This window comes from Bombus huntii, chromosome 4 (assembly GCF_024542735.1).
Source record: "Bombus huntii isolate Logan2020A chromosome 4, iyBomHunt1.1, whole genome shotgun sequence".
Taxonomy (NCBI): Eukaryota; Metazoa; Arthropoda; class Insecta; order Hymenoptera; family Apidae; genus Bombus; species Bombus huntii.
Genome location: NC_066241.1, coordinates 11,025,937 through 11,041,082, shown reverse-complemented (window position 1 = coordinate 11,041,082; position 15,146 = coordinate 11,025,937). Strand labels below are relative to the sequence as shown.

General features: G+C 31.1%; 3 protein-coding genes across 7 annotated transcripts in view; 2 read left to right on the top strand and 1 right to left on the bottom strand.

Annotated features, from left to right (window-relative positions):
* The window catches only part of LOC126865153 (calcium release-activated calcium channel protein 1-like), a 17,753-nt gene extending 9,999 nt beyond the window's left edge, over positions 1-7,754 (top strand). Inside the window, 5 exon segments of the mRNA XM_050617333.1 lie at positions 2,605-2,798; positions 4,886-4,897; positions 4,899-4,961; positions 5,673-5,801; positions 6,353-7,754. Coding sequence (XP_050473290.1) covers positions 2,605-2,798; positions 4,886-4,897; positions 4,899-4,961; positions 5,673-5,801; positions 6,353-6,883 — 929 coding nt within the window. The 3' untranslated portion in view covers positions 6,884-7,754.
* On the bottom strand, positions 7,618-9,783 carry LOC126865155 (MORN repeat-containing protein 3-like). 4 transcript variants are annotated; one of them, XM_050617342.1, is made up of 5 exons: positions 9,646-9,783; positions 9,030-9,176; positions 8,371-8,663; positions 8,053-8,240; positions 7,618-7,972 (listed from the first exon to the last, which is right to left on the bottom strand). In XM_050617342.1, exons 2-5 carry the CDS (start codon positions 9,056-9,058, stop codon positions 7,799-7,801), a joined length of 684 nt encoding a protein of 227 aa, XP_050473299.1. In that variant the 5' UTR covers positions 9,059-9,176; positions 9,646-9,783; the 3' UTR covers positions 7,618-7,798. The 4 variants fall into 4 exon arrangements, with proteins under 4 accessions (XP_050473299.1, XP_050473300.1, XP_050473297.1 ...); XM_050617343.1 differs by having other exon boundaries at positions 9,558-9,682; XM_050617340.1 differs by lacking the exon at positions 9,646-9,783 and having other exon boundaries at positions 9,014-9,551.
* LOC126865138 (zinc finger CCHC domain-containing protein 8 homolog) lies at positions 9,723-15,146 on the top strand. Of its 2 annotated transcripts, XM_050617303.1 has the most exons (8): positions 9,723-10,130; positions 10,498-10,738; positions 10,859-11,051; positions 11,136-11,172; positions 11,331-11,544; positions 11,622-11,805; positions 11,909-12,105; positions 12,239-15,146. In XM_050617303.1, exons 1-8 carry the CDS (start codon positions 9,868-9,870, stop codon positions 12,665-12,667), a joined length of 1,758 nt encoding a protein of 585 aa, XP_050473260.1. In that variant the 5' UTR covers positions 9,723-9,867; the 3' UTR covers positions 12,668-15,146. The 2 variants fall into 2 exon arrangements, with proteins under 2 accessions (XP_050473260.1, XP_050473259.1); XM_050617302.1 differs by having other exon boundaries at positions 9,724-10,130; positions 10,859-11,172.

The window sequence follows — 15,146 nt, the reverse complement described above, 5'->3', positions numbered from 1 at the left end:
AAAAAAACTGGTTTCATATGCAAGTACATAATTGGTCTCTGAAACTCACTAAAATAAATCACCAGTCAAATTGTATATGAAAGCATATACAATTTTAAAAAATGGAGATTACTTTGAAATCTTCGAAACACATGACGCACTACGCGAAGACATTTAATTTTGTTCAATGAAAATTTCGTGTATTGCTTATTACATATTTTAAAATTATGGCTTGGTCCAGTTACGAGAGGCATCCTATCTATTAAGTAACTGTCTCTTTGTTTCTCGTTTTCAATAGATAATTTTAGTTTCAGTTATTTTTATCCGAAATGCTACTTATCTTTTTAAGTACCAACGTATTTTTAGCTACGATATATGTGTGACGATTTTACTTGGTACAATGACCCAGCGAAACGAAAATATATCAATTGCTGAATCAGTTCGATTGATAACTATGAGACGGAAAAAAGAAAACATTACCTTTGTATCTCAATACTCGGGCCTTTATGTGGCGTTTGGATAAAAAAGATTGCGGGAAATGTATCGTTTGCGTAATAGCGCGTAAATGAAAGAGAACGTTGTGCGTGCAGCGCCCCCATCATTCGATTGCTATTAACGACCGTTGGAAATGATACAGACGAGATTCAAAATCTCTTTAAATTAAATCTCATTCTTTCCTCGTTCCATGTCTCCTACGTGTTGCACGGTCACCGTGAACGTAAAGTTAAAGTGAGAACTTTATTTCTCGAAGGCGTTAATTGACCGTCCAACAGTGAAGGTTATACACACTATCGTATAATAGTTCACGAAGTTGTCTGAACTAAGTATGTATGTATTTGCGAAACTTCTATGTTCATATCGTATATGTTATATAGAATATTTTGCAATTTCATTAACACTGTAATGATATACAACTGTCATGATTGTATCGATCATATTTAGAATCAATCTGAAAATTTATATGCAAGTACATGCATTTTCTGCGTAAATATCACACACTTAGTAAAAGATTAATAAAGTAGCATAAGTAGCTGATAAATGTTCAAAATGATCCTATTAAATATTTAGGCTTACCAATATGCCTCAATATTAGGTATATTAATAGATAATTGACTATGTAAATATTTTTGTGATCTCTGCAAGATATATATATATATATATATATACACGATAACATTTTGTAACTTCTATGTATTTTTTCAGATTTGTTTCAAACTTTAGCAACATAATCATCATAATCGACTCTTGTTACAGTGCTAATGAAATTTCAAAATTTTTCGTATAACACACATAGTATATCTATAAAAAGTCTCGATAAGTGTTTGAATACTTTTGTGAGCTACTGTATGAAAGGAAGATTAGCGTTATTTTCTATAGACTTAGCACAATAATAAAGATAAGCACGCGTATTGCCCGAAAGTGTTACATATATTAGGTTGTCCGAAAAGTGTCGTTCTTTTACAGACACGTCTTTTACAACGACGCATCTTTATATAAACATGAAAACTAATCTGTCGAACGTGTTGTGATCTTTATTTTGATAGAACGAAATGGATCATACGTAATTCGATAAAGTAATATAAAACGGAAAATGTGCATCCATTATTTCCTTATAAAACGAAAGAAACTTTTTGGACGACCTAATACAAGTAAAACAATACAATAACGCGTGACGGTAAACAATACAGCGCAGTAGCTCCCTTGCCCCTGTGCCGCCCCGCTAGTCTTTTTCCCAACAATGCGCAGTACAAATAGCCGACTAAAAGAAGCAATGAATATAGTAATAAAATGAAAGAAGCATAAATGTAAGGAGTGAAAACGATTGGGTCAACGTTATCACGGGTCAAGAAATAATTGTCCCGCCGAAACCAGTTTCTACATTCACTTTCTCTCTTTAGAAACATGTCATTCACTGCATTAAGGTGTGTTCTCGCATGTAGAATGTTATACAGAAAATATGCACGTGTCATGAAAAGTTGATTCTTAGTTGACATAATTCCTCGCCAAGTGCATTGAAATAAATTTAATCTATGCATATTGTTCATATATAAAGATATTTTTTTAATCTTTCCAAAGTTAAATTTCAGGTACAAATAATTACCATAAAATAAATTTACACAATGTAAACAATTAGATTTAAATTAAATTACACAATGTAACATAGCATTTATTAAATTTTGTTCCTATAGCTGATTAAAATCATATTATAATTTTTGATACAGACCTATATTTAATACGTTATAATTTTATACAGATATTGTATTTTTCTAAATTTACAATGTAGTATAGACTTTATTTGAAATACTTAACAACTTACAAAATTCGTGAAATACTTTGGAATCCTATAAAAGCTATTTGAATGAATTGATACGTAAGAAGACAAGTAGTTTGTCAGGAAAAAGATGATAGAAAGTCTAATTCTAGTTAAATGTTTCTTAACACTCGTTGCGAATTTTTCTAACAATCCAATATTTTATATACTTTTGTACATTCTATACATTCTGTGTATACATTTTGCACTATTAAATTTCTCATAAATGTATAAATGTCCGCAGTTTAATAAATAGTTACCGTTATTTCAAAATCTACGTATAATCTAATGTAACGCTCTTTTTTTTGTTTTAGCCTTTATCAGAGCTACGCAAGAAACAAGCCTGATGTCCATATGGTCGACAAGCACTGGACGCAATTCAGTGTTTGGCGCGGAGGACGGAGCAGTACTCCCCTCCTCGCACTTACCCATCCACGTACACGTGGCACGCACACATCTGCGCAACGCTGACGGTCACTGCTTCCATAAGCGGTTTCACAACTGTCAGGTCGGTAATTCTCCCCTTGTCTCTTTGATCTCGCAGTTCGTTTCCTTTTTATCTCTCTCCGGGTATTACGCTAGATATTATACGGTTATCTCGTAGTCTTCTTCCATAACACCTTATATGTACGTTTTGACATATACAGTTTTCACCTGCGACAACTTTTTCGTTTATTTTCTCGTTTATTAGGATTATATCGTTCACCCGCATGTGCATTGGCAGATGCTTGGTCATTTTGAACCGGCTTTGATACTACAAGCAACTCCAGCGAATCTTATCGCTGAAATATAAATATTGATACTTTTGATGTGCTGTAGAAGATACTTCAAACGTTCCGCATGGTAGTCAAATAACGTATTCCGGGTATTACAGATGTTATGATTATGTTATGAATATTTGCGTTTGTAAATAATTTTAAAATAGAACAAAATTGTTTATATATTACAATTGCATAGAAGAAAGATGCAGAATTATCTGAAGAGTTCTATGTTAGTATTAATGTGTATAACGTATGGACAACTAGCTCGCTGATAAAGTACACATTCACAATTTAAGAAAATTATAAAAGCATGTTGAGGTGATAATAAATGTACAATACAATCATATGAATTTATGCTAATTATCGATATCTCATCAACATATCTTATCAATGATTCCGATGAATTTTTAACACCTTGTAGGAATCAACGCTTGAACTTTTTCCTATACATATAACCGCCGCTCAGGCTTAGTTTTCTAGATATTCGTAATAAACTGTCGGTACCGCTACAGCTAATTCTGCCTATATTTGGTGACGATATATGTACTAGTATTAATTGCCGATATTAATGCTTAGATAGTACGAAACCGTTATTAATATATTAGATATAATATTGGTCGTTTTGAACCTTTTTATATATATAATATGCTTGTCAGAGTAGTCGGTCCTCAAAGTATTAAATTGTGAATCTCCTTAATAGGATAAACGTCCATGTATTATACGTATATAATAATATTAACATATCCATGAAAGCAATTCGCTTTGGATAATTCTACGTCTGTCTCCATATCCTATTCGTCAGAATTGCCAAGCGTCTACTATCTCACTAAGAATTAATAAAAACTCCTTAGAATCTCCAATATTGAAATATAAAATTCAGTCGACTTTATGATTACAAACAATAACGTATATTGAATACTCCATGTGTTTGCTATTCAATTGAACTCCAACTCCAAGAGATCATTTTGTTTGTTGCCCGCCTTGATTCGATAAATCATGCTCTCTTGATATCATTGTTTAAAACTCAATTCCGTTGACGATTTACGATATGGTGAACAAAGTACTACGTATTAAAACTCATGAGAGTCGTTGATGATCTTTACCTGGAAGATATTCATGTTGTCGACAGAGAAGCAGAAAATTGAATATTATCTAACGTTCATGGAATCCTTGTAAATACCGATAAGATCAATCGAAACTGTTTCTTAAATTATATCGCTACCAATCGCTTCCTTAGTTTATAATGAAACATAATCATTTATATCGCATAATTATTCTCGCGTTAACGATCGTGTTCTCGGCAACGAATTCACTTACATAAAATACAGACATACACGAAATACGTATAAACAACTTTGCGTTAGCGAAAGCTTGATGTATAAAGTATTATGTGTATACTAACTGTGGATGTGCGTGAATCGATGTTCAGAGGAATTGATTTATTACATGTTGTGTACAAGACTAACCGTAATCTCAATTCATAAATTTACTCCACTGATTTAAATGAACAAGAATTATATATAGTTATAAATTATTTATATAAATATAGAAGTTAAATGTAAAAAGGATATATCTTTCCGTTCTCTAGATTTATCTTATATAGATTAAAAATGTTAATTTTCTAACAATTTACTACAATTACTAATTAGTTGAAAGATTGTATTATTCTGTTTTTTCTTTCATTGGTGTATTGTACTTGATTATATCGTGCTGTCGCTTGCCAGATTTCCCACAGATTCAATCTATCAGTATTTAGATGAATCTCTCTCTCTCTCTTTCTTGCATTGTATCTAGAGGCTTTCCATTAATTTTCCTTGTTATTTGTTTGGTTCAGCACCCGTTGGTTTTTTGTCCTACACAGGACTTTTGGCAAGCTCTCCTGTTGGCACCGACGTTGCCATCTACTTTCGGTACGTGCCTTTCTTTCTTACGTGTTTGTACAGTTGAACGCCAATTATCCAAACGCTGATTACCTCTAGATGTACAATTATCTTAGATGTATTTTTAACAACGATTTTACTATACGGACGGTGTACCACGATTCTGAAATGCCGAATGGATACCACCGTTGTTGGTCTCCCGCTATTTCAAAACGGCAAACATAGTTAGGATACTTACGTGTAAGTTTCATGATTGTGATTCAAATTTAAAAATAATTTATTCTAATACTCAAGATACAGGCTTTCCATGAATCAACTTTTATATTTATAACTTCCTAAACATTTTGTAGAAATCAGTATGCCATATAACAATTTTCTGATTTTCCCAAAGATGTGAAATTTTTTAATGAAATTTTAAAGGGGAAAACATTGACTGATACAAAATTTAATAGACAAACGGCAATACAATATAATATATATTGTATATTATATATAATATATGTACCAATAATTGTATAATATATAATATAATTATTAATTATAATATTATAGTATAAATCAGTGAAGTTTCAATTGAATCATATAATTGGTCACTATACTCACGCGATACTTGAGACACAAGTTAGCGTACTGTTTTCGATTAAGCATATTATGCAACCATTCGCTTCCATTCAATTCTATTTTACAAACGTTGTGTTAATAATCCCTCTATATTGTCTGTTATTCTTTTCTGTCAACCAGTCAAAGATGTCGCAGTCGGGAGATGGCCTTCACACGCCGGGTTATCTCTCTTGGAGAAAACTGCAGCTCAGTCGAGCGAAACTTAAAGCGTCGAGCAAGACGTCTGCTCTACTTTCCGGCTTTGCCATGGTACATAACTGGATATTTTAATAAATCTCTTTTTCGGTAATCTAAAATACCTCTGAATCATCAAAACTTTAGAACAATACTTTTTTTTAGGTTTTAGCTCTTTGTTCTCCATTTTAAAAAATAACAGACTTAATAAATTCACATTGTGATAATAACAGTACAATAGTAAAGGGAACAAAGGGAACAGACAAGAGAGGAATATTGATAACAGTAACGTAGATTATAATTTGTTAAAAATGAGTTCAGGAACAAGAAGAGATATATCCCCGCAATATTATTTCAGCATTAATAGAATTTCTTAAAACTTAGTGGTATAGTAAAGTTAATATTTATTTTTTAATTTATATACAAATAGTTAGTCTAGGATTGAATTAATTCTGCATAAAAATATTGTAAAATTATTTTAAAAAGGACGATTACATATAACAATAAAGGAAATAACTCTGAGCAATTGATTTCATTACACAGATTATAAACTCACTGTTAAATATTTCATACACATTTTAATATATATTAATAGATATTAATAAATAAATATTTTTCCTTTACAGGTAGCTATGGTGGAAGTACAGTTGAATTCCGATACGAAAGTACCTTCAGAGATGTTAATCGCCTTCGCCGTGTGTACTACGTTGTTGGTTGCGGTTCACATGTTAGCTTTAATGATATCAACGTGTATTTTGCCGAACATCGAAGCTGTATGCAATCTGCATAGCATAAGCTTAGTACACGAATCTCCACACGAACGTCTACACTGGTACATCGAAGTGGCATGGGCGTTTTCTACTCTTCTAGGACTTTTACTATTTTTATTGGAAATTGCTATACTTTGTTGGGTGAAGTTCTATGACTTTTCACAAGTGGCTGCTTGGTCTGCTTGTATCGTGTTAATACCAGTACTAATAATCTTCCTCGCATTTGCGATACATTTTTATCGGAGCTTAGTGGCCCACAAATACGAAGTCACTGTGTCCGGTATAAGAGAACTGGAGTTACTTAAAGAACAAATAGAGTCAACCGATGTTGAAGGTAGAAATGGTGTGAATTTACTACAGACCGCTGGCATGACGCACGTAGTCTGAACATGGTAAAGCACAATCCATGATCTGTGTTACTTTTACAATGTGATAACCTCTCTGAGTGGAGGATAATGAATCTCTAATTATCTGCATATGCTGCATTGTTTAGCTTATACATGTTATTACGTATTAAAACAATTCAAACGATAGATTAGAATGGGTTATGAAGATGAGGATTGGTACTGTATTGAAAGCATCAAAAGTGACTGTCTATAATATTTCTCAACACTTTTATTCGCCTACATGCGACAAGTTTGAAAGGGAACACCTGTTTTTTTCAGCGAGCGAAGCGATATATTGCTACCGATGTTTAATTATATCGCAATGAATTTGTACACGTACTGAAAAGTAATTTTTGGTAAAAGGATATATGTATGTATAAACGTGAAACATTCCCCTTCTCGCGTAGCGACTTAACCTATAAGAGCAATGATACGCGATAAGATTTATTGTATAACGTATCCTTAGCTATGGCTCAAAAAGCAACAGTCTTGAATGGGGGTTTATATCTTCCATTGACAATGCGTGACTAGCTCGCATTGAATGTACTTATTATTAATTTGTTCGAAAACATGCCTCTCGTGCGGTATTATTCACAGTTCTTTTTATGTTGTTCGTTTATTTCTTTTCACATAATAAGTCCCGTGCTCAAGTAACGTTTGAAAAGCTTTTTACGCGGAGACAAAATAATTTTCAGTCTTATTGTCTCTGTCTGTACAAAATTACTGCCGTCGCTAAAGAAGCGGCAATTAAATTATTGTACATAGCTTTTATTGCAAACAAACGGTTTATACATGTATACATATGTTGATAGAAAGAAATATATGCAAAATTGAAGTACTTTTGCTAGAATAAATTATACAAATAACATCGACTCATTCTGTATTACGTGTTATTTTAAACTGTAAGAATATATATTCATAAAACGGAATTTAAACAAGGGCACGTGTTTATGGACACGCATATATTCGGAACTATACGCTTCGATGCTCTCTTACAAAAAGGTTCAGTGAAAAAGGATTCCCCCTTTTTGTTATCATATATAGTTTCCGAAGTATCTTGAGCATTGTTAATATCCGTTATCACCTTCAGCTTTGAACCAAATAAAAATTATCATCAATGAATAAAAATTTTACAATAATGTTGATAATTTACTTATAATCGTTACGTACTTCCGGAATAGGATATGGTGTTGGACGAGTTGCAGATTGTCGAAAATCTGCATCTGACATGGTTCCGTTTATGAACCAATCATTTGTCCAGAAACCACGCTGCTCTTGACCGGTAATTATGTGATAAAATGTGCCGTAACCTTCTTTCTTGCCCTTAATAAACTGACCCTCATATTTGTTGCCATTTTCTGCAAAAGTTAAACATCTCACCCACTTTTAATTAGTGTATTGGAAAATAACGATAAGTTATTCGTTATTTATAGCCGAAACATTATTAAGGTCGGTTGTAAAAAGAACAGATGACATCAATTAGGAAACCTTTAACAAGCAATCCCATGCCATGGTAAAAATCATCCTTCCAAGCGCCCTCGTAATAATCTCCATTACAATGCCACATACGGCCATAACCATGTCGTTTATTTCGACAGAAGTCACCTTCATAGTAAGAACCATCTTCGAACCAGTTATGTCCGAATCCTTGCTTTTTTCCAGCCACCCATTGGCCAATATAATATCGATGAATAGTATGGTCTTCTTTTGAAATTTTGCTCAAAATACCGCAACCATGTTTTTTATCATTGAGCCAGCTACCATTGTACATCCATCCATCTCTATGAAATTTCAAACGAAATTGAAATTGTTTTCGAACATGTAAAAAATATCAGAAGACTGTACAAATATTAAATAATATTAATTAATAATAAAAATAAATATTTCAAATGATTATCCTTATTCAGAATTACTTACAGCAGTTGTTCTAATTCATTGACTGTAACACAAATTTTATATATTTTGAAAGCCGCAATAGATTGAAATATATTATACCATAACATTTAATTGTTGCAAAATACAATATTATATTTGCGTAATTTTTTCTGGCAATGTTATCTGAATTATTTACATTGAACAAATTTTATTTTGATCATTCTAAAATATTTAGTTCATATCATAATTAATATACCTGTCCACTTCTTTACCTATGCCTTCTCTTATGTCGTCCTTCCATTCGCCAATGTAATGACTTTTGAAAAGTCCTTTGCTTTGAGGGCTAAAAATGGCATGACGCAAACCATTTCTTTTCGAGCTCCCTATTCTCTGCTTAATGTATGAAGTTTTAACGAGTTCTAAAAAAGGCATTGTAACATTTATCAGAGATTTCATTTAAATTTTGAAAACATAATTTTTTTAACAATCATGTTAAAATGGTTAATCTTTCATTTTAAAGTATAATTGATCATTCATTTTGACAACGGCACCACTTTATGATCGAACAAACGAATACGAATAAAATTGAAATATGCAATAAAATATTCGATTTGCAAATGTAAGAATAATATATCAATGTCATGTATTATTAATAATTTTTTATACTTTATGATTAAAAAATTTCGAATAATATACAGTGATTAACCACCTTGAAATGTGCGAACGAAATATTCTTTTCTACTAAGTAATGATGAAAGATATTAATATAAGACCGCTAAAATTCATTGGAAAACTTATACCTTTTATGATTTTATGTCATGCTTAAAATTATTGTATGATAAATAATTATCAATAAAAAGATTGCTCGTTTAAAAAAATTTGTCATACCGAATAATGAAATTCGTGAAAATCTACTCCACGCTTATTTGCACACGAATGAGAGCGCCCCTACAGTTAAGTTTTATTGCGTTTAGAAAACTTGATAAGATTGAAGCGTCGTGTTTTCATTGAGGCAGAAGAGGGAAGCTAGCTTCACATAACAAAAGATCATACGTCCATAATATAAAATAGTTCTATCTATGTTTTCGTATCAGTATCGATAGTATTTCCATGAATTCAACGATTACCATCAACGACACCGACGAAGAGGTGATTGATTTAGACTCAAGCCAAGATATCAATATTACTGACAATGATCAAAGTGAATGTTCAATTGAGAAAGATTCATTACCGAACAACAATGCGGATAAGATGAACGTAACCAATAATTATATGGATAATAATAAAAATGCATCTACAATGGAAACTTGCGATAGTGAGAGTTCATCGACACCACTTTTGAAGGTTATGTTTCGAGATGAAAACATTGCATGGTAAAAAATTATTATTTGCTATTGATATATAATATATGTACATATGGACATATATATATATATATTAGTCTTTATAAATTTTCGGGTAGAACGGGTAAATTTAATACTTGTTTATATAACCTAAAACGACATAAGCTGAATAATGGCTGAATAAACATACATATATCAGTGTCGTTCTTTATTTCAATTTGTTATATATAAAATAATCATTCTAATTATATATGATAAAATAAGTTATTTTGGTCCTAAGTGAGTTGCATCACTTAGTAAATATATTAAAATAATAGTATGTAACTAGTTTTTAATGTAATTAATTGTTTTTTATCGAGGTAACTTTTAATTCCATTTCCTTTATTGAATTTTTTAGGCAATATAGTAAAAGAATAAAAGTGTTTCTAGAGGAGTTAGTATCTTCCAAGATTAAATGTCAAGAAAATGATAATGGTTTAACGTTAGAAGTTTGGGATAATGATACTGACTCTACAAGTCAATCTATCGATATTACGACAGGGAGTGATGATAGTCAGGATATAATATGTGATACATTATTTACTGTAGATAAACAGCCAAGACCTGGAGATGAATTTGATGTTCCATCTTATAGTAGGGTCTGTTTTTTTATTGTATTGTTCAATATTTACATATAAGAAAAAACTATTTAATACTGATTGCTCCGAATAGCTAAATTGTTAATTATTCTTATTGTTTTAATGTTATTATTATTTTAGAAATATATATTATGTGATAATGTGTTTGATGATACAAAATTGAAATCAAGTAAATATCCAGAGGGTAACTCACAAAGGTTTATGTGTTTTAATTGTTCGGGAAATCATAATTTACGAGATTGTACAGAACCACGAAATTATACTGCTATAGAAGCAAATCGAAAAAATTTCAATATGAAAGGAAATTCAAAAGGTGTTAGATATCATTTGGAAAATAATCATAGATTTGATCATATAATCCCTGGTCAATTAAGTAACAATTTACGTAATGCACTAGGTCTCAGAAGTAATGAATTACCTAGACATATATATAGGTAATTAATTAAATTTCATGTTATAATTTTTAAAAAATCATAGGTAATAGAATAAAATTAAGAAAAGTATTTAATTTGTTAAATGTAAACAGATTACAAATATGGATTGTATGATGTTTATTAATCTAAATTTTTGTATATAAAAATAATTTTCTTAGAATGAGGAAGCTTGGCTATCCTCCAGGATGGTTAGAGGAAGCACGTTTGCAACACTCTGGTTTGTCCCTATTCAATTCTGATGGCATTGCAGAAGAAGATCCTAATGATGAACCAGGACATATCGTTGAAGAAAGAGACAGAGATCAATATGATATAAAAAAAATATATGACTTTCCTGGTTTTAATGTACCAGCTCCACCTGGTACTTGGGATGTAAGCAACAGTAAATTTTATAAAAGTAATAGATTTTTACAAAATCAAATATACTAAACATTTATTATGAACAATAGGAGGATGGGAAATATTCTGTATCAACAATGTTGACTTTTCATAGCAAACAAAGAATGTTGTCAAACTTAAAAGGAAGAATGGCAGACGATGGATATAAGAGAAAAAAACTCAAAGTTTTTAGTAATACATCAAAAGACAGTCCAGTTCCAGAACCTACTGAAATGGAAATTGAGGATGTAGAAGGTATAGAAACTGTATATTCACACACAACAATTCTTTCAAAATTCACGTATTCTACTAATTAAATGCATATGTTATAAAAACATTTTTATTTTGTATTAAGTAGATAGTCCGGTAGAGTGCGTACCTACTAATGGGCTGTTTATACCGCCGCTGCCTCTGGACGACCCTGTAAAACCGCCAGAACCACTATTACCACAAGAATCTTGTGCAAAACCATCAGAACCACTATTATCAAAATCAACAACAATATCTGAGGATTCAGATTATCATTCTCAAGAATTACAATTTTCTGAAGCATTAGTATGTATAAAAGATATTACATACATTTAGCATTTCGTCCAGTATTAATTATAGAAGGATAAGGAGAAGGATAAAATATTTTCGTAGCGTGTATTAAAAGATGAGATAAACATTTTTGTACAAAACATTTCAGGAAGACACTACATCGCCTACTTTACGAGCGAATTCTCCGTCGTTATCCGAATTGGAGAATATGAAAAAGCAACTGCTTGTAGAACTCCAGAAATCAAACTCAGATATTTCATCAAAAAGCAATTCTTCGAATTCAGTATCAAAATCTGATATGCCACCACCTAGTAATGAGATTACTCCAGAATTAAATCGTATCCGTCAAAATGGAATTAATACAAGTCATGGAAGTGTGAAGTCTATTGACTTTGGTACGCCTGTATTACAGAGTACGTCTCCGTATAACAAATTGCCACCATCTGAAAAATTTTCAAAGAATATTTGCAATTTAATTAATTTTGAGAACTTACCTGATTCGACAGGTAAGTATGAACAAATGACCGGGGTTTTGCAGAAAGTAAGACATACATTAGCAAAGCTTCATCAAGAATAGTTGTATCTCATTATAATTCATGATTGAAAAAATGATCATATTTTATAAATGAGCAATAATTCCATTTTCTGGGAAGGTACAGAGATATAAATTTCATTTGATATATTATATTTCTAATTAAAAAAATGACATATATTTTTATCTGTAGTTAGTCCAAAATATATGGCATTTTTTAACATAAATCTTATGTTAGGAAACGTACAAACAACAGATTTATTCTCTATTGTTATACTTATCTTTCGGAACAAAAAATACACCTAGTATATTTTATGCAATCTTCGATTTCCCCTTTTAATCCTCAATAATTAATGAACAAATTCAAAGTTTCATTGGCCTTTAATCATTATAGAAGGCACATTAAAATTTTTCACATAATGAATTTATGTAGGAGGGCGGGCCTTGGAGTAAAATCCAATGGTCCTTTTAATTGATCTTTCTACTTATGTCTGGAAAACGAAAAAGCTTATAATTTTAAACAAAATTTCATAATGTCTTACTTATGAAAAGTACAAATACATACTATTTTTCTATTAATTAGTGGCATTTTCTCACGTGATACATTGTGACTGAACATAAACCATTTCATATTCATCAAAAAACATTTCGAACTTTATTTTCTTGTGAATTATACTTACCACCATACATTGCACATTTCTTCTGCATGTCCAGTTCGTTTTAAAATTGGTAAATATTTTTATCCATTTATGAAAATATATAAATTCAATATATGCATTTAAAACATTTGTTCTATTATCGTAACTGTCTATGCATAATTATTTTCTTTAACATGTTCGCAACCACGCGGCATGTGAAACATCTATCTATTTTAGCTTCACTAGTCTTACACACTATGCCACACATTTTCATTTATGCACATACACAATATGCTAAACTAAATAGACAGAGCAAACATTATATGATATGACACAGACGTGATACTAGTTTCTAGCTATAAAATTCAGAATTTATACATTTTACTTATTTATGTAATTTGAAAATAAAAAATCATATCTGTCACAGTGGTCTCTTAGAATAGTATATACATCATACATACATACATATGCACACACACACATATATTATGATGGTAACAAACGTGTTAATAAATAATTGAATAATTAATTTTCTTTACTTATCGATATCTGTTGCATGTTTTATACACACACACAGATTCTATAAACATAGAATTGAAATTGAAATTATTGTTAATTAAAGAATTTATTTTTGCTATTTTTATATGGAAATTTTCATTCATGTTTTCTAATTAGAAGGTTAATAATAGCAAAAAGTTTATCAATTCTAAAAGATACTGTGTACATATGTAAATAAGGAAAGGAATGTCTTGTGTTTTGTAATAATTATAACAAAATACTAACAGAAGCACGTCAATGCTATATTTAATGTGTATGTCATTTATTTTCCTCTCTAAAATATTCGATTATTTCTAACATATTTGCATAGTACAAAACGTAAATGACGTGAGAACAGAATTTGATTTAAAAACAAAAATTGAAAAATATTACTAAAACTATAATTTTTAAAGCTAATCTCTTATATTCTCGATGTACACGATGTCTGAAAATAATTTGTCACGAGCATCGTAGGGTTATTCTATTGTGAAACTCTAGCTCGGTGAAGATTTACGAAAAAGGTAGCGGCAAGATAGCGGTATTGACTTTGATCTTGAATTTCAAGGTCGAATTTTTGTACTGCATCATATTTTACTCGTTATAAGGATTAACCCTTTGCACTCGAGAGATGATTCTCAGTCGCTATGGCGTTCCGTGTAGCAACTCGAAAGGAGAGTGAGAGGCGACAGTCCCTGTTTATGCTAGATTTCGACCTCTCCAATTGATGAGAACACAGTATTGGTTCGTAAATAGATTCCTTAGCTCTTTATATTGTTTGTTACGAAGTGTGAAGTGTTACACTTTAAGATGGAGATGAAATACTTATGCTCAAATCCTTCTAAAACTATGGTTCTGGTAACGTCTCCGACGTTAGTTCAGATTCGACGATCGTGCCAGAAGTATTATAGTTTTGTAAATCTAGAACCTCTAAAAAAATGGATTTGGAAATTTCTTTAATTAATTCATATATTCTATAAAAAAGCAAAAGAACGAAAGGCCGCTGAACCACCTGCGATTTATAAAAACTTTAGTAGACCAGTTGAGAGGAGATATTCGACTACCGTGAGATCAAGCTTCAACGTCTGCTGCTAATTGTGATGAAATTCGGTTAAATGGAGAGCTCCATGTAATTTTAAAAAAGGATTGTAAGGTGTGTTCTTACCGAAACAAAGCAGAAAAAGACACGAAACAACTTATTATTGCGATACTTTTGCCGATAAGCCAAAGATGCATCTTGATACATGTTTTGTAAATTATCGTAAAACAAATACAGAAAAAGTATTAAAAAATGATATGTTTAAAGATGTAAATATATATAGATTATTAAAATATAATGTTTTTTAAGTTAA